The 23,610-nt window shown below is 35.9% G+C and overlaps 1 protein-coding gene, 1 non-coding gene and 1 pseudogene across 2 annotated transcripts in view; all 3 read left to right on the forward strand.

Moving 5' to 3' along the window:
• Nucleotides 1-20,448, forward strand: part of DLD (dihydrolipoamide dehydrogenase) — a 34,545-nt gene extending 14,097 nt beyond the window's left edge. Inside the window, exons 5-14 of the mRNA XM_053554030.1 lie at nt 1,063-1,132; nt 2,484-2,584; nt 2,887-3,030; nt 4,127-4,228; nt 15,357-15,547; nt 17,022-17,192; nt 17,633-17,822; nt 18,438-18,575; nt 19,719-19,808; nt 19,903-20,448. Of these exons, the coding sequence (XP_053410005.1) occupies nt 1,063-1,132; nt 2,484-2,584; nt 2,887-3,030; nt 4,127-4,228; nt 15,357-15,547; nt 17,022-17,192; nt 17,633-17,822; nt 18,438-18,575; nt 19,719-19,808; nt 19,903-19,968 (1,263 nt within the window). The 3' untranslated portion in view covers nt 19,969-20,448. The remainder of the gene's footprint in view (nt 1-1,062; nt 1,133-2,483; nt 2,585-2,886; nt 3,031-4,126; nt 4,229-15,356; nt 15,548-17,021; nt 17,193-17,632; nt 17,823-18,437; nt 18,576-19,718; nt 19,809-19,902) is intronic.
• On the forward strand, nt 9,758-10,964 carry LOC128560436 (iron-sulfur cluster assembly 1 homolog, mitochondrial-like; annotated as a pseudogene).
• Nucleotides 20,449-21,514: 1,066 nt separating the features above from the next.
• On the forward strand, nt 21,515-21,621 carry LOC128560494 (U6 spliceosomal RNA). The gene has a single exon (XR_008372992.1). It is a non-coding gene; the product is annotated as a U6 spliceosomal RNA (small nuclear RNA).
• The last annotated feature ends 1,989 nt before the right edge of the window (nt 21,622-23,610 follow it).

Genomic DNA, 23,610 nt, shown 5'->3' on the forward strand with positions numbered 1-23,610 from the left:
TTTTTCTTTCTTTTTTTTTGCAGTTTTTGACTGGGGCTGGCTTTGAACCCTCCACCTGTGGCATATGGGGCTGGCGCCCTACTCCTTTGAGCCACAAGCACCACCCTATATTTTTCTTTCATAAAACTTTTATAAAATAGTATTGTCACCAGTTTGCTACACATTCTTGAAATAGCTTCTTTGTTTCAGAATGCCTTGCCTTTCCGTTCAAATAGACTTGTGTTTCATTTTTTCTAAATTTGTCTTTTAAGTCCTTTATATATGATGTAAACATGACTGCCTTTTTCACCTGCCACCCTGAAGTGTGTAATTGTTTCTTTGCTTTTAAACAAAGTAAAGATGTTTTTATTTTTCATTCTTGTCAAATGTTTTTTATGTCTTTGATTTATTACAAAACAGAAACTTAATTGAGGTAGTCCTATGTACTATACCATGTAAGAATGCCTTTTTTTTTTTTTTTTAATGTTTTTGGGACAGAGTCTCACTATGTCACCCTTGGTAGAGTGCCGTGGCATCAAGCTCACAGCAACCTCAAATTCTTGGGCTTAAGCGATTCTTTTGCCTCAGCCTTCCAGGTAGCTGAGGTTATAGGCTCCTGCCACAATACCCAGCTATTTTGTTGTTGTTGTTGTCATTGTTGTTTATCAGGCCGGGGCCAGGTTTGAACTTGCCAGCCCTGGTGTTTGTGGCTGGTGACGTAACCACTGAGCTATGGGCGTTGAGCCAGAATGCCATTTTTTAAATTTATTTTTAAAAATTTTATTGTAAATTGACAAAATTATAGTTGTGTATATTTATGTAGTACAAGGGTATGTTATGATTTATGAATATAATGTTTATGGATACAATAAATCAAGCTAACATATACATCATTTTAGATATTTAGCATTTTTGTATGGTGTGGATTTTTTTTGTTGTCAGCTACTAACTAGAAGGGTGGATTGAGATGAGATTAGACTAGTATAAGACCATTTGAAAGAGAATGTGTTTTCAGAGATAATTTTTTTTTGTTTGCAGTCTGTTTATGAATATTTGATAATTTCATCTTTTTATTTCATTTAGGCTTTATTAAATAACTCTCATTATTACCATATGGCCCATGGAAAAGATTTTGCATCTAGAGGAATTGAAAGTAAGTGTACTTTTCATACTTAGCTTTAGTACCAGACTGCTTGAATTGATTCTTTGGGCTAAAGACTTACATGTGTCTAACGTGTGTAATAGATATTTAGTAAGGGAAGAATAAGATAATTTTAAAAACGTAGAGATGTATTTAAACCCAGATTTCTACCATAATATATTGTGTTCCTTTGCCAACTTTTGCTCGAAGTCTGCATTTTTGTGTATATGGAAAGTGAGGTTTTGTTTCTGTGAAACCTGAAGATCCCTGGGGAGGTTGGATTCCTGAGTGCTACGGATAAAGAAAAAGGAATGAAGGAAGGCATATCTGAGTTGTTGATAGTGGGCAGAGCAGAGGAGAGAAAGAGTGAGGGAGGTATAGTGGAAAAGGAAGAGGACATTTCATAACATTTGAATTTGATTTGTCTCCTGCCATGCTATTTTAGATTGTTTTCATCTTTTTTCTCCACTTATCGTTGACAGATACTTCCGGGGGGTTAGCCTGATCTAGGAATGATCCGTGCATACTTTGGGGTGTTACTTTTCCTTCATTTATTTCTTTATAGCAGTAGGTTTCTGAAAGGGGCAGTATGTAGGCAATCCAGATTATAGAGGCCATGTATATACACTAAAGCAAATAGCACGTCAAACAGATGAAAGTGGAATGATGAAAGAAAAGAGGAGATAAGGTAATCAAGAGACCTGCCTTGTAGGCAAGGGTTTCTATCTGTCTCTGTGACCTTGGGAAAATAATAAATTCTTCAGAGTCTCTGTTTCCTTATCACTAAGATATTTATTATTGTTGTGAGTTGATTTCTAAGATACTCTTCTTACCTCTAAAGTTCCATTGAGTTGAGCATTTTTATTTTGTATTATTGCTTTGGAGTTTTCTTCTGAGTCAATGCAGCTGATTAAATAAAACTTATATTAAGCTCCTGAATTTGAAATTTTCAAATGTACATTTTGCAATTAGTTCTTGTTTCATGAAATTTAGCATTTTCCTTTATTTAAAATTTCAGAGGACATTTTACTTTGCCATTTCTACTCAAATATCTTCTAGACTATAACCATCATAAGATGTTTGAAGAATACATTGTTACAACAGGATATTTTATTTTGAATTGCATTTTTACCCAAGGGGGACATTTTATGTTTGATCAGTTCCGTTGTGGTGATTTGATGTTGTTGGCCATTTGTCAGGTGTCATTATTATCAGTTATTAAATTTTAAAATTTTATTACTGTCTTTTAAATACAGTTTTGTAAGCTTTAGGTTGAAACTTTCCAGACCTTGGTTAATGAAAAATACTGAACATTGTTTCAAGAATTTAGCTAAAGACTAAAGATTTATTTAATAAATTGCAGTGTCTGAAGTTCGCTTGAATTTAGATAAGATGATGGAACAGAAGAGTACTGCAGTAAAAGCTTTAACAGGTGGAATTGCCCACTTATTTAAACAGAATAAGGTTAGTGTTAGATTTTTGCTTTATTTTATATATACACTAAACATTGCATTATGTGATGTTGAGTGATGATATTTGAACTTGATTATGGAGTGGGGGGCTATTTATTTAATATAAAACAGTTTGCTAACTTGAATAGACTTCTCTGACTGACCTAATATTTTATAACAAATTTTTTGCTGCTCCATGTGTAACATTACTAAGGAAGCATGTTGTTTTAAATTATTTTCAGAGTATCTTTTTCCTATTATGTTTGTTTATCAAAATTTTTTTTAACCTTGTAAATTTATAAACATTTTATAAAGGTTGTTCATGTTAATGGATATGGAAAGATAACTGGTAAAAATCAGGTCACTGCTACGAAAACTGACGGCAGCACTCAGGTTATTGACACAAAGAACATTCTCATTGCTACGGGTTCAGAAGTTACTCCTTTTCCTGGAATCACGGTATTTATGCTCCATAATTTACAGCTGTGTTACAACCTTCCTTCAAAAATACATTTTATAAATTACTTTATGCTATTTATGAACTTTGAGAGATTTCTGACTGAGATACTATACATATATTTTGTTGTTGTTGAGTGAGATACTATATTTTGACACGTATTCAACTTTGGGATGTTACCTGTCTTTTTTCTGCAGTAATTTTGACCAGAAATAGAATAGTTTATTTTATAAAGATACATATTTGAATTCAGCATGAAGTTAAATTGACATTTTTTCCTGAATACTGAATGATAAAATTTAAAGTTAGCATTTTTAATGGGATTTTGATAATATTTAAAGTTAGCATTTTTAATGGGTGTAATTGGATATATGGCTAAAAATTATAGATAACATCAAAACAAATTACTTAGTTTTTTTTTAGTGATTTTTGCTGTGTGAGATCATATTTTATAAATACAGTTGTCCATCTGTGTCTGTGGAGGGTTGATTCTAGAACACCCCTCAGATACTAAAATTCACAGATGCTCAAGTCTCTTACATAAAATGACATAGTATTTGCACATGACCTACACACTTCCTCCTGTATACTTTAAATCATCTCTGTAATAGAAATTAGGAAATAATGATAAGAAAAATTATACATATTTAGTACAGATACAACCATCCATTTTTTTCCCTGAATATTTTTTTTTTTTTTTTTTTTTTTTTTTTGAGACAGAGTTTCAAGCTGTCATCCTGGGTCGAGTGCCAGGGTGTCACAGCTCACAGGAACCTCAAACTCTTGGGCTTAAGTGATCCTCTTGCCTCAGCCTCCCACGTAGCTGGGACTACAGGCATCCGCCACAACACCCGGCTATTTTTTGGTTCTAGTTCTCGTTGTTGTTTGGCTGGGCCCAAGCTGGATTTGAACCTGCCAGCTCCAGTGTATATGGCTGGCACCTTAGCTGCTTGAGCTACAGGTGCTGAGCTATTTCTTGAATACTTTTAATCCATGTTTGGTTGAGTCCACAAATTTGGAAACCATAGGTATTGAGGTTTGGCTATACTAGCTTTTTCCAAATGATTTTGATTGTATCTTTTGGTTTTTTTATTATAGATTGATGAAGACACAGTAGTGTCATCTACAGGAGCTTTATGTTTAAAAAAAGTTCCAGAGAAGATGGTTGTTATTGGTGCAGGCGTAATAGGTGTAGAATTGGTAAGTGATGTCTTCCCTGTTACCTCTGTGGAGTTGAAAGGGACTTAAAGGTCCCCTCTTTGATTCTTTGCATATCATAGGCTGTCTGCATTGAGTTTTGCTTAAACGCTTTCTAATAATAAAGAGTTTACTTTTAATTTTCCCAAGACAACCTCTCTAGCTAAATATTAGTTATTATAATGTTCTTTATTTTATTTTAAATTTCAGATTAATATGAGGGTACATAGTTTGTTTTTGTAAGGTTAAAGTCCGAGTTATAGTTGTGTCCTTTATTCAAGAAGTGTGCTGTAACCCATGCAATGTAACTGTTGGATGTGAACTTGCCCAATTCCCTCCTCAGTCCTGGGCAATTCTTGTACAATTCTTTTTTACAGTCACAGGTAGGTTTTTATTTCTCTTAGGAAAATGCTCATAAGTATAAATACTGAGTAATAGAGAATGTATATTTAACTTTATTTTTTTTAAACTTCTGAACAGTTTTTCTGAATGGTTGTATCACATTAAATACCACAAGCATTGTATAGGGCACCAGTTACTTTGCATTCTTACTAATATTTGGTAATACCAGATTTTTTTTATTTTATAATTTAGCTATTCTAGTGATTATGAAGTAGCTTCATGTGGTTTTAATTTGTATTTCCATGATGATTAAGATGCTGAGCACATTTCATGTGGATTTTTTGTCCTTTCTTTCCTTTTTTAAATTCTGGATTAATGTGACAGTACATACAGTTATAATTATTTGCATTTGTAAGGCAAAGTTCTTATACAGGAGGTGCGCCGTATGCCCTGCATTGTACCCCTTAGGTGTGAGCTTACCAAACATCTTCCCCCTTCCCCTTCTTCTTGAATTTAATTGTGTTTTTCTCTCACGTGGGTCTGTAGTTGTTGATCTCCTGTTTTCAGATTAGTACCGAGTACATGGGATGTTTGCTTTTCCATTCTTGAGTTACTTTACTAAGAGGATATTCTTCAGTTCCATCCAGGTAAATACAAAAAATGTAAAAGTCTGCATCTTTTTTCATGGTTAATTAGTGTTCTCTGGTGTATATATACCGCAGTTTATTACTCCATTCATGTATTGATGGGCACTTGGGTTTTTTACACATCTTTGTAATTATGAATTGAGCTGCTATAAACATTCTAGTGCAAATGTCCTTATGAGAAAATATTTTTTTTTTTTTCTTCTGGGTAGATACCTTGTAATGGGATTGCAGGATTAAATGGAAGGTATTCTTTTATCTCTTTGAGGATTCTCCATACTTCTTTCCAAGAAGGCTGTATTAGGTTGCAATCCCACCGACAGTGAATAAGTATTCCCTTCTCTGTTTTTCTCTGCAGCTTTGGGACTTTGTAATGTGGGCTATTCTCATTGGAGTTGGGTCGTACCTCCAGGTGGTTTTGATTTGCATTTCTTTGATGATTAGAGATGATGAACATTTTTTCTTTTTTTTTCAGTTTTTGGCCGGGGCTGTGTTTGAATCTGCCACCTCTGGCATATGGGACTAGTGCCCTACTCCTTTGAGCCACAGGCGGAACCTGCCTGATGAGCATTTTTTCATCAGCATTTTTTAGCCATTTGTCTTCTTGGGAGAAGGTTCCAAGAAGGGACCTTTCTCTGTTCATGTTGCTTGCCCAGTGATTAATGGGGTTATTTGCTCTTTTCTTTTAGATTCTGGTTATTAGCCTTTTGTCAGATTTGTAACATGGAAATGTTTTCTCTCATTCTAAGGTTTGCCTGTTTGCTTTATTGATTGTGCCCTTAGCTGTGAAAAGCTTTTTAACTTGATTAGGTCCCATGTATTTATTTTTGTTGTTTGCCCAGTTGCCAATGGTGTCTTCTTCATAAAATCTTTCCCCAGGCTGATACTGTTAAGAGTTCTCCCTACACTTTCTTCTAGAGTTTTATTATTTCGTGTCTTAGATTTAAATCTTTTATGCATTGTGAGTTAGTTTTTGTAAGTGGTAAAGGGTATGGGTCCAGTTTCAGTCTTTTACAAGTGGCTAACTAGTTCTCACAGCACTATGCATTAAGGATTCTTTCCCCCAGGTTGTGCCTTAGTTTAGTTAATCGAAGATCAGATGACAATATGAGGCTGGTTTCATCTGTAGGTTGTCTATTCTGTTTCATAGATCTATGTCTCTATTTTTATGCCAGTACCATGCTGTTTTGATCACTATAGACTTGTAGTATAACCTGAATCTGTAATGTGATGCCGCAGATTTGTTTCTATTTCATAGAATTGTGTGGGCTAGTCAGGGGATTTTCTGGTTGCATACAAAGTGGAAAATTATTTTTTTCAAGTTCTTCAAAGTATGACGTTGGTGTTTTAATGGGGATTGCGTTAAATATATAGATCGCTTTGAGTAATATGGACATTTTAACAATATTGATTCTTGACTGCTTTTCTGACCCAGCCATGAGTGTGGTATGGTCCTCCATTTGTTAACATCTTCTGCTATTTCTTTTGAGGTGTCATAGTTTTCTCTGTAAGAGATCCTTCACATCCTTTGTTATGTATATTCCAAAGTATTTTTTTTTAAGCTACTGGGAAGGTTATTGTGTCTTTGATTTGATTTTCAACTTGACTCTTCTTGGCCTATATGAAAACTACTGATTTGTGGACATTAATTTTATATCCTGAGATGTTCCTATATTTCTTGATCATTTCCAAGAGTCTCATGGTTGTCAATAGTGCTTATTTTATGGTCTGCTTCTCTTTATCTTCCGTCTTTTCTTGTTGCATAGAATTGGTCCAACTGACTTTTAATCTGACAGCCATTCAGATATTTGAATGCAGCTCTCATTCAGATCAAGTTGCCCTCCAGATAAAGACCATACTCTTTACCGTGACATGATCTGGCTCTTCCCTTCTTTTCCCATCCTCATCTTGATGCCTGTTGGGTTTTAGAAATGTCAGCCTGTTTGCTCTTCTGAGTCACCATGCTGTTTTACACCCTTTGCCTGTCTTGCTTTCCCTCTTGTCCATTTGTCTTGCTCCCTCTTCCACATATTTCCAGTGACATTTTCCCTTCGTTTTAGGTACCCTTTCTCAGAACCATTTTACCTTACTATCACCAAAAATTGTTCTACTTGTGAAATCATCAATTCGGACATTTTGTTCTCTAACCACAACCTCCTTTCCTTTCTTGCTTAGTTCCTTTTGTGCTCTGTAACTTTACTAGGTTTTCTAGTCCATAGATCTCTCTACTTCATTGCTGTTTGCCTTTTTCTGTTTCGACTGCTTTCCTGATCAGCTTAGATTCCCTTTCATTTTAACCACCTTCTTAGAGGTGTCCTCGAGTCACTTGTTTTGCGGTTTTGTCATACCTGCTTAGCACAACTCTAGTCCTGGTTGAGCGTGACAGTCTGCCTTATTTAATGCTATTTCCAGACTATTGATGGCAAAACACCCTGCAGATAGTTGTCTGTGTTGGTTAGAAACCTCAGTAGGAACCTGTCGTTTCCATTATTTCCTTACGTGGTACATACTGTCTTAGTCTCTGCAGTGGCTGATTTCCCACTCTTCTCAAACCTCTGCCAATACATTGTCTTCCTCTTCCTGTAGATTACTCCTAAATATCAAGTAAAAGAGAAACCATCAGATGACAACTCTCACAGCTCAGTACCCCAGATTTGAAAATACTTTTACTCTGAGGTTCCCAACCCCATGGGCTGCGGACAGATATGGGTCTGTAACCTGTTAGGAACCAGTCCTCACAGCAAGAGGTGAGCTGCGTGTGAACCAGCGAAGCTTCATCTGTATTTATAGCTGCTCTCCATCACTCACGGCACTGTCTGAGCTCCTCCTCCTGTCAGATCAGGGATGACATTAGATTCTCATAGGAGCACGAACCCTACTGTTTGTAAACTGCACACATGAGGGATCTAGGTCGTATGCTCCCTATGAAAATGTAATCCAGTCCCTTTTTTGTGGGAAAATTGTCTTTGATGAAACTGGTCCCTGGTGCCAAAAAGTTTGGGGATTGTTGCTTTTAGCCTTTGTTATACCTATCCTTTCTATCCTTCCTCTTGTTACTATGGAAATGCTGTTTTCCCTAAGGCTAGTAGTCCCTTTAATTCTGCTTGGTAGCACTTCATCTTCTGCCTTCTTGAAGACTTGTTTTGTGGTTTTTATTCTTTCTTGTATTTTTCAGTCCTTAAACGCTTTCCTACATCTGTTTTATTATTTACAATTAAATGTGCCTGTTTATCCACCTGTGTATCATACACAAATGCTCATATGGATTTGCACTTACACACACAGGCTTGTGTATTATAAATAAGCCGCCTTTTGATCCCACATGCTTCTTCAGTTAGTAATTTTCCTCTTACTTGTCCTCAGCTTCTTAAAAGAGTTGTCCATGCTTTATTTCATCAGATTCCATTCACTCCTCAGTCCATGGTTTCTTATGCCAATAAATTGCTCCAAGAAGGACATAAATGGATGTATTGCTCAATCCAGTGGACTGTTTTCTTCATTGCTTTGTTTGGCAGCAGTTAGCCTTGCTGATTTTCTTGTCTTTGAAACTCTTTCCCTAGTTTCTCTTGATTTCCCTGTCCTGCTGGTTTTACATTTGCCCTTTGGGCTGAATTCTGTATCATCTTGGCTTTCCCTTTGATTGTTAGTGTTACTCTCAATCCTGTCTCAGGGTTCTATCCTAGATCCTTTTTGTCTAGAACAGACACTGCCTCCTCAATTACTTGAGAACTCAAAGGTATCTGTAACCTAATTCTTTTTCCTTACCATTTTATCACAAAAATGTCCACCAGCATCTCTATTTGTGTGTTTCATAGGCACTCTAGTTAGTAAATATATAATTTTGCCTTTTTGTCTCCATCCTACCTCCCCTGCACCTGAACAAAGAAAACCAAACCTGTTTCATATATGTTTTCAGCCATACCTGTTTTCCTGATCAGGTATGACATTTCCATCTCAGTAGAGGCACTGCATCATTGAACACATTTGGATTTTGGAATGAACGCACTTAAATTTGGATTTCAGCTCTGACTCTTACTGGTTTTATGTCTTTGTTAAAGTAGTGAGTCTCTCTGGATGAGTTGATGTGTCATTAATAAAGGGAATAATACAGCAGGGACTTTACCTAACAGATGCAAATCATTTGTACCCTCATTAATCTGAAATAAGATTTAAAAAAAAACCAAAAAAACAAAGAGGGTAAGAATAACTAACATGATCATTGCCCAGATTTAACAAGGTAATACATTTGAGCAGTTATCACAGTGCCTGGCATCTAATAAGCTCTAAATAGATATTGTTTTTCTATCTCTAAAGATTTTGACATCATTTTTCCTAAAGAGTAGGGCACTTCTGTATTTTCATCATTTTCCTACTCTGAATTATAAACAAGGTGATGCTTTCTCTTATTTCCACACACCTATTATTTCCTTGCTATTCCAGTTCAGGTTCAGAAGAGTGGTTCTTTTTTTTGTTTGTTTTTAAATTGAGATATAACTTACATATGCATTCACTTATTTAGAGCTTAAGACTCAGTGGTTTTTAGTGTATTCACAAAGTTGTGCAGCAGCCACCACTGTCTGAAACCCAGTGCCCACTGCAGTCATTGTCCATTTCTTCCTTCCCCCAGCCCTTGGAAACCACTAATTCTGTGTCTATGAATTTGCCTATTTTGGACATTTCATATAAATGGAATCATACAATAGCATTTTGTGTGTGGCTTCTCACTTGGAATATTGTTCTTAAGGTTCATTTGAGTTGTAGCATGTATCTATACTTCATTTCTTTATATGGCCAAATAACATCTCATTCTGTGAATACGGCACATTTTTTTTGTTCATTCATCATGTGATGGGCATTTGGATTGTTTCTACTTTGGGACTATTAGGAATACCACTGCTATGAATGTTTGTGTGCAAGTTTTTGTGTGGACATCTGTTTCCATTTCTCTTAGGTATATATCTAAGAGTATAATTGTTGGGTCATATGGTAATTCTGTGTTTCATTTTTTGAGAAACACTGTTTTCAGCAGTGGATGCACCATTTTTACAATCCCACCAGCATTATAAGGGTCATTTGTTCCACTTTCTCACTGGTACTTGGTATTGTTGGTTTTTATAAAAATTTGAGCTATTCTGAATGCACCAGCCATGTCCATGGAGAGAGGTTGAGGTCGCCGAGCTCCGGCGTGAGGCACCAGGGCGCCAGGGTGGCGAAGATGTCAGCTTCCTTAGTCCGTGCCACTGTCCAGGCTGTGAGCAAGCAGAAGCTGCAGCCCACCCGGGCCGCCCTCACCCTGACACCTTCAGCAGTGAACAAGATAAAACAACTTCTTAAAGACAAGCCTGAACACGTAGGTGTGAAAGTCGGTATCCGAACCAGAGGGTGTAATGGCCTTTCTTACACTCTAGAATATACAAAAAAAAAGGAGATTCTGATGAAGAAATTGTTTAAGATGGAGTGAGAGTATTCATTGAAAAGAAAGCACAGCTAACACTTCTAGGAACAGAAATGGACTATGTGGAAGACAAATTATCCAGTGAGTTTGTGTTTAATAACCCAAACATCAAAGGAACTTGTGGCTATGGGGAAAGCTTTAATATCTGAAACCTCAGGACTCCTTTGGCTATGAGCTCCAGCAACACTCATGGATACGTTGGGGCTTACTGAAGAAATCATGTGACTGTCACCTGCTTAATGTGTGGCTCCCTTGTAAGGAAAATAAAGTGATGCATTTTGAAAATGAAAAAAAAAAATTGAGCTATTCTAATGGGTGTGTAGTAGTTTCTTATTGTGATTTTTTCCCCCTATTTTAATTTTTTATTGATACATAACATACATATTTTCGAGATACATATTATATTTTATACACTCATACAATAAAATTGGGATAATGGGATATCCATCACCTGAAACAGTTACTCTTTCTTTGTGCTGGGAGCATTCAGATAGTTTCCTTCTCTATTTTGGGATGTATAATCATTGTTAACTGTAGTCACCCTGTAGATCCGTCAATCCCAGGCCTTATTTCTCCTGTCTAACTGTGTATTTGTACACATTAATTTACATCTCTTCATTCCACCCTCCCACCCTTCTTAGCATCTTGTACCAACAGTCTACTCTGTCTTTGTGAGATGCACTGTTTAGCTCCTATATATGATTGAGAGCCTGCAGTTATTTGTGTTTTTTGCTTATTTCACTTAACATAATGATCTCCATTTCTATCTGTGTAGCTGCAAATGGTAGGATTTATTTTTTATGGCTGAATAACATTCCAGTGTGTATATGTATGCCACATTTTCTTTATCTGTTTATCCATTGGTGGGCACTTAGGTTCCTTCTATATTTTGACTGCTGTGAATACCGCTGCAGTAAACAGGGGAGTGCAGATACCTCTTTGATACATCGATTTCCCTTTTTTTTTGACATATACCAAGCTGTGGGATTGCTGGGCATTATGGTAGTTCTATTTTTAGTGTTTTGAGGAATTTCATGCTGTTTTCCATAGTGACTGTACTAATTTACATTCCCACCAACAGTGTACTAGGATTCTCCTTTCTCCACATCCCCACCAGCATTCATTATTGCCTGTCTTTTGGATAAAAGCCATTCTTACTGGGGTGAAATGATATCTCCTTGTGGTTTTGATTTGCATTTCTCTGATGATTAGTTATAATGTTCAACATTTTTTCATATGCCTCTTGGCCATTTGCATGTTCTTTGAGAAATGTCTTCAGGCTTTTTACTCATTTAAATTGGACTATTTGTTTTTGTGTTTGCTGTTGTTTGAGCTCTTCGTATATTCTGGTTATTAACCTTTTGTCAGATGGATAGTTTGCAGATATTTTCTTCCATTCTGGTTGTCTCTTCACTTTGCTGATTATTTCCTTTGCTGTGCCGAAGCTTTTTAGCTTAATGTTATCCCATGTGTTTATTTTGGATTTTGTTGTCTGTGCTTTTGAGGTCTTACGCAGAATATCTTTGCCCAGAACAATGTCTTGGAGCATTTCTCCAATGTTTTCCTGTAGTAGTTTCATGGCTGATATTTAAGGCTTTAATCCATTTTGATTTGATTTTTGTATATGGTGAGAGATAGAGGTCTAGTTTCATTTGTCCACTTATGGCCATCCAGTTTTCTCAGCATCATTTATTGAAGAGACTGCCTCTTCCTCCTTGTATATTCTTGGAGTCTTTGTTGAAAATAAGTTGGCTGAAAATACATGGGTTTATACAGGGTGTCCATAGTTTGTGTGTCTATTTTAAATTGCACATGATTTCATGGACATCCTATATCTGAGTTTTCTATTTTGTTTTATTGGTAAACTGTCTGTTTTTGTGCCAATGTCATGCTGATTTAGTTACTATAACTTCGTAGTGTATTTTGAAGTCAGGTACTGTTATGCCTCCAGCTTTGTTCTTTTTGCTCAGGATTGCTTTGGCTGTTCAGGTATTAGGGTCTTTTGTAGTTCCATATAAATTTTAGAATTTTTTTTCTGTTTCTGTGAGGAATATCATTGGTATTTTAAAAGGTATTGCATTGAGTCTGTAAATTGCTTTGGGTAATATTGTCATGTTAACTATTAATTCTTCTGATTGATTAACAGAATATCTTGTGTCCTTTTCAGTTTCTTTCATCAGTTGCTTTTTTTGTTTGTTTGTTTGTTTTTTTTTGAGACAGAGTCTCTTAGCTGTCGCCCTGGGTAGAGTGCTGTGGCATCACAGCTCACAGCAACCTCCAACTCTTGGGCGTAAGTGATTCTCTTGCCTCAGCCTCCCAAGTAGCTGGGACTATAGGTGCCCATCACAACGCCCAGCTATTTTTTGGTTGCAGTTGTCATTGTTGGTTGGCAGGCCTGGGCTGGATTCGAACCTGCCAGCTCCGGTGTATGTGGCTGGTGCCCTAGCTGCTTGAGCTATAGGCGCTGAGCCTCTTTTGTCAGTGTTTATAGATTTTTTTGTATAGATCTTTCGCATCTTTGGTCATATTGATTTCTAGGTATTTTATATTTGTAGCTACTGAAAATGGGATTGATTTCTTGATTGCTTTTTCAGATTGTGTTTGCTGTTAGAGTATATATGTATGTGTATATATGTATATATATTTGTGCTACTTATTTTTTGTATGTTGGTTTTGCATCTTGCAACTTACTGAATTTGTTTATCAATTCTAGTAGTTTTTTAGTGCAGTTTTTAGGTTTTTCTAAAAGATAATGTCTTCTGTATACAAGGCTAATTTGACTTCTTCCTTTCCAATTTTGTTGCCTTAATTTCTTTCTCTTACTAATTGCTCTGGGACTTCCAGGGTTATGTTGAATGAAAGTGCTGACATTGGGCATCCTTGTCTTATTCTAGAATTTAGAAGAAAGACTCTCAGTTATTTCCTGTTTGGTATGATGTTGGCTGTGAGTTTGTTATCAGACATATGACCTTTATTATTTCAAGATATATTCCTTCTAAACCCCATTTATTCAGAGTTTTTATCATAAATTGTTGATTTTATCAAATTCTTTCCCAGCATCTATTGAAATTATCGTGTGATTTTTTTTTTTCCCCCTTGGTTCTATTAATGTGATATTATATATCACGTTACATTTATTGATTTGTGTGTGTTGAACCATCCTTGCATCCCTGGGATGAATCCCACTTGATCATAGTGAATGATCTTTTTACTATGTTGTTGAATTTAGTTCATTGTGGTTTTAATTTACATTTTTCTTGTACTTACTTGTTATCTCTGTATCTTCTTTGCTGAAACGTCTTCATATATATATATATATTTTTTTAATTAAGTTTGTTTTCTCAACATTTGGAGAGTTCTTTATATTATATTGATATATTTTGAATATAAATCCTTTATCAGATAAATGCTATATAGATTTTTTTTCCCAGTCTGTGGTTTCTATTTTCATGTTCTTAACATTACTTTTCTTTCTTTCTTTCTTTTTTTTTTAACATTACCTTTCTAAGAATCTTTAGTTTTGATGAAGTCCAGTTCATCATTATTTTTATAGATTGTGCTTTTGGTGTTGTACCTGAGAAGTCTTTGCTTAACTCAAGGTCACAAGGATTCTCCTAGGTTTTCTTATAAAAATTTTATACTCTTGGGTTTTACATTTAGGTCCATGGTCCATTCTGAGTTAATTTTTGTGTGTGTGTGTGTCTATGTATATGTCTGTATATATGTGTATATATAATGAGTTAGAGTTTTGGTATCACTGTATTGCTTCTAGTTAACAGAGTCCACATACCAGAAATTTGTGAAATTTTTAAAATGAATGCACACACCTATTGGGATTATAAACTTGTGTAGTTTATTTGAATCACCAGATTATTTTAAATTCTTGGCAAGGGATATGTTAATAGTTATTTGTAATTTACTTAGTGCTATAAAATTATTAATCTTATGTGTAGTTTCATATGTAATTGTTTAGAAGTTATGCTGATTGTTAAAATGTTGTTAGACTAGCATTCAGTTTAAATTATAATTTGTATGAAAAAGTAAACATTTTTATGGAGGAAAATAAAATATGAAGTCAGTTTATTCTGCAAACATCAGTGATTAGTAGCAATGAGAGCCAATGTTCTTTTCCTTAAGGGCCTTTACACTTGCTGTTCCCCTCTGTCTGGAGCAGTCTTCCCCAAACTAATGTATAGTTAATTCCCTTACTCCTTCCAATGTTTTGCCACTGTCAGGGAGGCTTTCTTCAACCATTCTACTTAAAATTATAAATCCCTCTCCCTTTAGTAGTATTCATTTTACTGTCCTCTGACATACGTTTTTACTTGTTCTCTCTTTTTAGAATATAAGATCCCTAATGGCAGGGATTTTTGTTTTGTTCAGTAAATGTATGCCTAGCAGCTAAAATGTTGCCTGGCATGTAGTAGGTGCTCAATAAATGCTGAATAAGTTAATAAATAGATGAAGTTGTACATATTTACCACAGGGTTAATTTTAAACCTCACAGCTTCTAAGTGAAACATTTACAGAAAATGGCTTATATAATAAATTATTTTAGACGACTTAATAAACATTTATTATAGAAAGTTTTATTTTTATGATTATTCAATTTTTGATTATTATTTTCAGGGTTCAGTTTGGCAAAGACTTGGTGCAGATGTGACAGCAGTTTTTTGATGATTATTTTCAGGGTTCAGTTTGGCAAAGACTTGGTGCAGACGTGACAGCAGTTGAATTTTTGGGTCATGTAGGCGGAGTTGGAATTGACATGGAAATATCTAAAAACTTTCAACGCATCCTTCAAAAACAGGGGTTTAAATTTAAGTTGAATACAAAGGTTACTGGTGCTACCAAGAAGTCAGATGGAAAAATTGATGTTTCGTAAGTATGCTGCATTTGTTTTTGATATGATATTATCCTTGTTTCTTTAACACCCATTTCGAAATCAGATTAGCACATATAGGGTTTTTATAACTTAAGACCATTTTATTGCTTAATATATCTCAATATTGCTTACCAAGACGGTACATTGCATTAGTGCATTGAAATTTATGATTAAGTTGATGCTAAAATGATTAATCCAGTGTTCTCATTATTGTAATGTACCTTTTCATAGGATACATTAAGAAAATTTTAAACTCTGAACATTCAATAAAATTAATTCAATATTTTTAGACAGATATATGAAGAATCAATAATTAGATTACATACTATGTGTCTGGCCCTCTACTTACTAAATACTTATATCATTTAATGAAATAACTTGCCTAAGATCATACAAGTAATGAGTGGCAGTGTCAGTACTTGAACTTGGATTTTTATGACTCTAAGACCAGTGTTCTTTGTTGGTTTTTTTTTTTTTTTTTTTGAGACAAGAGTCTTGCTCTGTCGCCAGGGCTAGAGTTCCATGGTCTCAGCCTAGCTCACAGCAACCTTGTACTCTTGGGCTCAAGTAATCCTCCTGCCTCAGCCTCCTGAGCCGCTGAGACTACAGACACATGCCACCACACCTGGCTAATTTTTCTGTTTTTAGTAGAGACGAGGTCTCGCTTTGGTCAGGTTGGTCTTGAACTCCTGATCTCAAGTGATCCTCTCACCTCAGTCTCCTAGAGTGGTAGGATTACAGGCATGAAATGTCTTGCCCGGGCAAGACATGTATTCTTAACCACTGTGTTTATACTGTCTGTTTTTATAGATTTTAATGATAGCCCTCTAGAGCAGTGATTTTCAACTGGTATGTCATGAGAGGATCTTAGGTGTGCCATGAAAATTTTTAAAGATCACTAATTATTTTTGAAAGAAGTTCAAAGCACAGTAAGTAAATTCTTTTGTTTACTCTTTTACTGAGAGTCTCACTCTGTTGCTATGGGTAGAGTGCTATGGCATCATAGCTCACAACAACCTTAAACTTCTGGGCTTGAGCGATCTTCTTGCTCAGTTTTTCTATTTTTAGTAGAGACAGAGTCTTGCTCTTGCTCGGGCTGGTCTCAAACTCCTGAGCTCAATTGATCCACCTGCCTCAGCCTCCCAGAGTGCTAGGATACAGGTGTGAGCCACTGCCCTCAGCCCTCTCTCTCTTTTTTTTTCTTTGTGATCAACATAATTTAAGTGTGCCGTAGAAGTTTAACTATAGGTTTAAGTGTGCTGTGAGATAAAAGAAGTTGAAAAACACTGCTCTAGAGGATGTTATATTTTCTTAATTGCCTGACACTTATGTTTATATTTATAATCAGATAATAAGCATACATTGTTAGAAATGTCATCAACACTTGAGAAATCTCTCATCTTAAATTTCTGAGTCTGTCAACTGTTTATATGGATGTGTGCTAACAGTCATACATTCTTCATTGTCTAGTATTGAAGCTGCTTCTGGTGGTAAAGCTGAAGTTATCACTTGTGACGTACTCTTGGTTTGCATTGGCCGACGACCCTTTACTCAGAATTTGGGACTAGAAGAGCTTGGAATTGAACTAGATCCCAGAGGTAGAATTCCAGTCAATACCAGATTCCAAACTAAAATTCCAAAGTAAGTGGATGATTATCTGCATTTTTAATAGTTTTAAATTTTATTTAAAACTTGTTTTGGGGCAGCGCCTGTGGCTCAAGGAGTAGGGCGCCGGCCCCATATACGGGGGGTGGCAGGTTCAAGCCTGGCCCGAGCCTAAACTGCAAAAAAACCCCCAAAAAACAAAAAACCATATTTTGAAAAGATGACTTTTACATATAAAATGTATTAGATTTGGGAAAGAATAGTAAACTTACAAGATGTAAATGAAAAATAATTAATTGAATTTTTTTATTACTCAAAGATTAGAAGCGGAATTCATAGATTTTTGAAGAGCTGCACTTTAAATGTTTTTGGGTGACTTATTAACCACACATTTATACTTGTGTTACCATGATATAACTGAGGGTAAATATTTTCAATTTTAGAAATTCACTTGTTTCTTTTGATCTCTGTGGTAGTATCTATGCCATTGGTGATGTAGTTGCTGGTCCAATGCTGGCTCACAAAGCAGAGGATGAAGGCATTATCTGTATTGAAGGAATGGCTGGTGGTGCTGTGCACATTGACTACAATTGTGTACCATCAGTGATTTACACACACCCTGAAGTTGCTTGGGTTGGCAAATCAGAAGAGCAGTTGAAAGAAGAGGTAATCCTCCCGTGTGGGTGGTTTTATTCTTATGTGTGAATTGAGCTAATGGCACTGGTTATTGAGAAAAAGCATTTTATCATTATATATTACCTCATTATATATTGCATATATAACATATATATGTATAATATGTATGTAATGCATATTGTGTATATATCACATATGTATATGTTAATATATAATTATATTAATATATATTGTAACAACTGTAAAACGTTATAGTTTAGTTTATGTACATTGTAAATATGTATATTTTTAGCATCATAAAGAGGTCATTCACTTCTTAGATTTACTAATGATAATAGAAGAAGTTGTCTGTATTCAAACACTAGTAATTCCAGATCTTTTATATTTGGCTTTGCAGGGTGTCCAAAAGTTTGTGTGCAATTTAAAGTTACAGCTATTTTAAATTATACATGACATTTGGGACAGCCTTTATAACTAGTTGGACAGACATGTATATTTGCTTGCATTTGTACCCAAAATATCTTTGATTGTGTGAATAATTACCATCTTGGGATTTATTTTCTGAACAAATGGTAGATGATTTCACCAATGAGAATGAACTTTTCCAGCATTTATGTAGATTCTCTTTATCTTTCTTTCTCATAGGGCATTGAGTACAAAGTTGGGAAATTCCCATTTGCTGCTAACAGCAGAGCTAAGACAAACGCTGACACAGATGGCATGGTGAAGATTCTTGGGCAGAAGTCAACAGACAGAGTACTAGGAGCACATATTCTTGGACCAGTGAGTATTATAAAACCAGGGAAATCCCATGAAGAGTTATAGAAAACATTGCTATTTATTAATTTTAAACCTCCTGCTATTTTCATTCTGAGGTTATAATTACCAGCAAAATTTTGACTGTGGCCTCTCTGTGCATCATTTCTAGCGTACAAGCAGCACGCTCACGGACTTGCCCACCATATCATTTACTTTCTTTACTGAGCCAGAATCATCTCTGTAAAACACACACTAGGCCATGGCCTTTCTTCACATCCTCCAGTAGCGTTTGTAGCTTCGCGAATCCGTTCCTGTCTACCTTTCTGACCTCATCTCTTTTTGCTCTTCCCCTTTGCTTATTAATTCCATGCTGCAAAAGCCTTCTTTCATTGTCATAAGAGGGCAGACTTGTTTGCATTTTAAGGCTCTTGTGCTTGTAGTACTCTCTGCTTAGAATGCTCTGCCTCTATATCTTTGAATGGCTGCTTCCTTATTGTGCAGGTCTCATTTATTGTGTAAGGCAGTGATTTTCAGCTGGTTTGCTGCGGCACACTGGTGTGCTGTGAGAGGATCTTTTAAAAAATTTTTAAAGATCATTAAATTATTTTCAAAAGAAGTTCAAAGCACAGTAAGTATATTTTTCTGTCTACTTTTTTTTTTTTTTGATCAGTGTAATTTGAGTGTGCTGCAGTATATGGGTTCAAGGGTGCCAGGCAGTAAAAAAGGCTGAAAAACACTATCTTAAGGGACTCCTTTCCTACCTCTAAGCGTAAAGTATGCACATATTCCTCCCTCTACATACCTCTTATATCTGATGTGACAGTAATGAGAATAGAATATTTGAGTGCTTACTATGTCATTTTTCCTAAGTACTTATATTAACCAGGTTTTTATAACAGCTTTGTGAGATAGGTGCTGCTTTGTTTTTGAGGTGAAAAATGTGAATGAAGCACACATCCAGTGTGCTAGTAATTGGTAGATAAGAATCTAAGCCATTTGGCTCCAAAGTCCAAACTCGTCTATATCACTTTTTCTGTTAAGTTTTTCCTGATTTTTCCTCAACTGCTGTAACAACAAATATTTAAGGCAATTTTAAGATCTAAAAATCTGCTTTTTTAATTGTTGCTACCTGGAAGCAAAATTATTTCTTGGTTTGTTATTTTAAAGGGTGCTGGAGAAATGGTAAATGAAGCTGCTCTTGCTTTGGAATATGGAGCTTCCTGTGAAGATATAGCTAGAGTCTGTCACGCACATCCGGTGATTATTAATGGCATACAGAATTAATGGCTGTTTAAATTTTCTTCTGACCCACAAATAACTGGTTTTTAATTCTAAATTTCTTCATTTTCAGACCTTATCAGAAGCCTTTAGAGAAGCAAACCTGGCTGCATCATTTGGCAAACCTATCAACTTTTAAATAAAAGATTGTATATATTTTTTCTGAAATTTCCTGGGAGCTATTGTAGAAGTTGCATTTCTGAACAGGATATGCTTACAACTCCAGGAATTCCTAGGACTGAACTATAAATCTTTTGGAAGGTATTTAATAGGTTTGGACAGAATGGATAATCTCATATCTGTATTTCACATAAATTTAATTTTTTTTCAGTACATTAATATGCAGGACAGAAAGCTACTCATAGTGGCACTCTGCAAAATATTCATCAACCCATATTTTCACGCTACTTATGAAAGGTTCAACATCACTGAAATTTGTTATTAGCTTTTATCTCTGATGCAGAAAAGTTGAATTTACTTTTATATGGATGGAGCTGGAGTATGGGATGTGAACAGTTATGTTTGAAGCAAGGTGATCAAGGTATTTTTAATTTGGTTTTCATATTGGAAACAAGTCATTTGAATACAATTCAAATATGTATAAACCTAACTGATGTAAATAAAAATGGTCTCTTGTTTAACTCATAAATTTTTGTAATTGAGGGGTCAAGTTTGTGTTTGAGATTTTTAAGGTTCTGTTGAGGTCTGTAGGTCTGAAGGATTAGTTATGCAATAACCCAAATTAGAAGAATCTATCCACAAAACTCAAATATTAAGTGGATACTGTAATTCCATTACAGTAGGGAATGAAAGATACTGAAATAAATGTCTTATTTATTTACTGGTTATTTGAGTAAATGTTGAATGATTGGTCATAGGTTTTTTTTTTTTTTTTAATGACTACCTCTACTGTGCATTCTTATCTTATTGCTTTTGTATTTGAATGTATCTTTTTATCACATTATATGACAATATTAAGGCATTTAAAAGGTCATTTTCCTTCTGTTTTCGAGATACCTACTAAGTGTTTAGCATATACTTTTGGAGAAATACACGTAAGGGAGTCTTTAATGGTCTGTCTTTTCCTGTGTGGATTTCTTTGGCTGGGTAAATGACCATGTCCCAGTGCTATAAAATTGTGTTTGTTGATAAACATTTTAAATGGTCATTTCTTGAGATAGTTAAGTAACAAACTTGCTAAGTGCTAAATAGGCTTTTACATTTTATAATTCAATTTAAGAATCATTTCAGATTCATTAAGTAGTTCCCAAATTTGGTATAGATGACATAGATTCAGATTGTGTCATAGTCATTATGAGTGACACATAGTAAAGACTCTAGGTTCTGTTACACAGTTCTGAAGAAAACTGAATTGTTTTAGCAGGCAGTTAAGTTGGCTGAACAACAATCCCAAACTCTTCTTTGTAAGGAGGCAGCAGTTGAAATCTCTTCTCAGTTGTTACAGCTTTATCTGTGCTGCCTGAACTCTTTCCCATAGAATGTAGTTCAAGGGTCAACCAGAAACAGGGCAGTTTCTGCAGAATTTGGGGGCCCCCCTTCCCTTTTGGGGGGGATTTTCCTTTCACATTCCAGCTGTTGTGGTTGCCCCAAACTCTGTCTTCTGATTCCAATAAAACTTGGCTTTTATCCTCTCAAGTAAAAACCTATTAAAAATGAGACATTCATTGCTTGCTTCGGCAGCACATATACTAAAATTGGAACGATACAGAGAAGATTAGCATGGCCCCTGCACAAGGATGGCATGCAAATTCGCGAAGCGTTCCATATTTTAAATAAAATAAAAATGCTAATCAAAAAAAAATTGAGACATTCAGCCAGCGCTATTCTTTTTAGGGTCAGCTCCCTTGTACTTTCTGCTTGCTTATTTTTGCTGTCCAGTGCCTTTATACTTTCTCTTAAAATGTGTTCCTGATAGGTTCTCCTTTGCCATTATTGGAAGTGCTTTGCAGCTTTTTAAAATCTGAAATCCCAATATCATGTGAAGTGCTAGTTTATTTAAACTCAGTCATGTCCCCTACTTTTAGCAGAAAGGTTCCAATTAGGGTATAATGAAGTATAATTTAATATGAAATCCTAGATGTAGAGACAAAATAATAGTTAAATTCAACTTTTAAGTGTTTCCATTCAGTATGAGAATGCATGTAATATCTGGGTGGGTAGTAAAGTCCTATGAGTAAAGCAATTTTTTTTTTTCCTGCAGTTTTTGGCCAGGGCTGGGCTTGAACCCACCACCTCTGGCATATGGGGCCGGCACCCTACCCCTTTGAGCCACAGGCACTGCCCTAAAGCAAATTTTTTTTAAAATTTTTAATTTTTTTTTATTGGATTCATTGAGGGTACAAGAAACCACGCTACACTGATTGCATTTGTTAGGTAAAGTCCCTCTTACAATCGTGTCTTAACCCCAAGAGGTGTGTCATGCACTGAGATCCCACCTTTTTTTTTGACAGTGTCTGTATTGCCCTTGGTAGAGTGCCGTGGCATTGTAGCTCACAGCAACCTCAAACTCTTGGGCTCAAGCAATTCTCCTGCCTCAGCCACCCAAGTAGTTGGGACTGTAGGCACCTGCCACAGCGCCTGGCTATTGTTTTGTTTTAGCAGGCCCAGGCTGGGTTCAAACCCACCAGCCCTGGTGCATGTGGCCAGCGCCCTACCCACTGAGCTATGGGCGCCGCCAAGAATAAAAAGCAAGTTTTAAATGTTCATTTATAATTATCTACTAAGGTCTCTATTTTCTTGGCTTATAAAGGGGGGGTGTTAATTGTCCATTTCATTAAGCTGATTAGCACATTAACTGCCATGTGAGTTGTATTTAACTCATGCTAGTTTTAAGCCCAGTTTCTTGTGAAGCATATAGAACAAACTAACTGGTGGATAAGCAGGAAGATGCACAGCATACCTGTGTGCTGTGAAACCTCTGCTCATTGTTTTTGTTGTCAATCAGCAGGTCTCCCCCACGTCCTGTCACCCCGCTCCAGTTGGCCTGCCCAGTGTGCCACTGCATGTGCTGGACTATGTTTTCTGTTTACCGTAACTTCCAGTTGTGCATCCCCCCTTGAATGATTGCCTGGGGGCTCTTTGAATGAAATTGTAGGATAGTATGCAGTGACACATTGTTGTACGTACATACACACTTAGGTGATATGATTCAGAGATCGCATCCTCACCACCCGAGGTCCACTCCAGATACAGCTAACTACTGAAGAAGTGACAAGACTTGACTGTCAGAAACCAGTAAGTACGTTGTCAGTGACATACAAGGCATGTGGTGTGCAGAGTAAAAATTGATTCCAGCACTGAGCTACAGATTAAACTCACGTACAAACAATAAATAAAATTTTCATTAAATTAAAAAGGATTGTTTTTGAAGTTTTTATTCTGTTTTTGTAATAAAGCACTGTGGCCCCAAGGAAAAAGAATTTTTTTCTAGTGTGGCAGTGTGTTAGTAATTTTCAAAATGGGATCTTTAGTTGAAGATGAGGGGGCAACAGAAAGGGTTTCTACTATTTTAAATACATATTAAATTTGTATAATTGTTCCAGTTATTTGGATTCTTAACCTAAATATAAGTGACAATTACCCCAGACTGGAGGTAAGTTGCCTGATTGTTTAAATTACGGCTGTTTACATAACTTCTTGTCCTGGCCCAGCTTCAAATGCAGCTGTGTTGGATGTGTGGGTGGTTGTTAAGCAGTCCATGGAATACTTTTGTTCTAAGAGGAATGTGTGAGAAAAACACTTAGGGGCTGGGCTTTTATCC

This window comes from Nycticebus coucang, chromosome 11 (genome assembly GCF_027406575.1).
Source record: "Nycticebus coucang isolate mNycCou1 chromosome 11, mNycCou1.pri, whole genome shotgun sequence".
Lineage (NCBI taxonomy): Eukaryota > Metazoa > Chordata > Mammalia > Primates > Lorisidae > Nycticebus > Nycticebus coucang.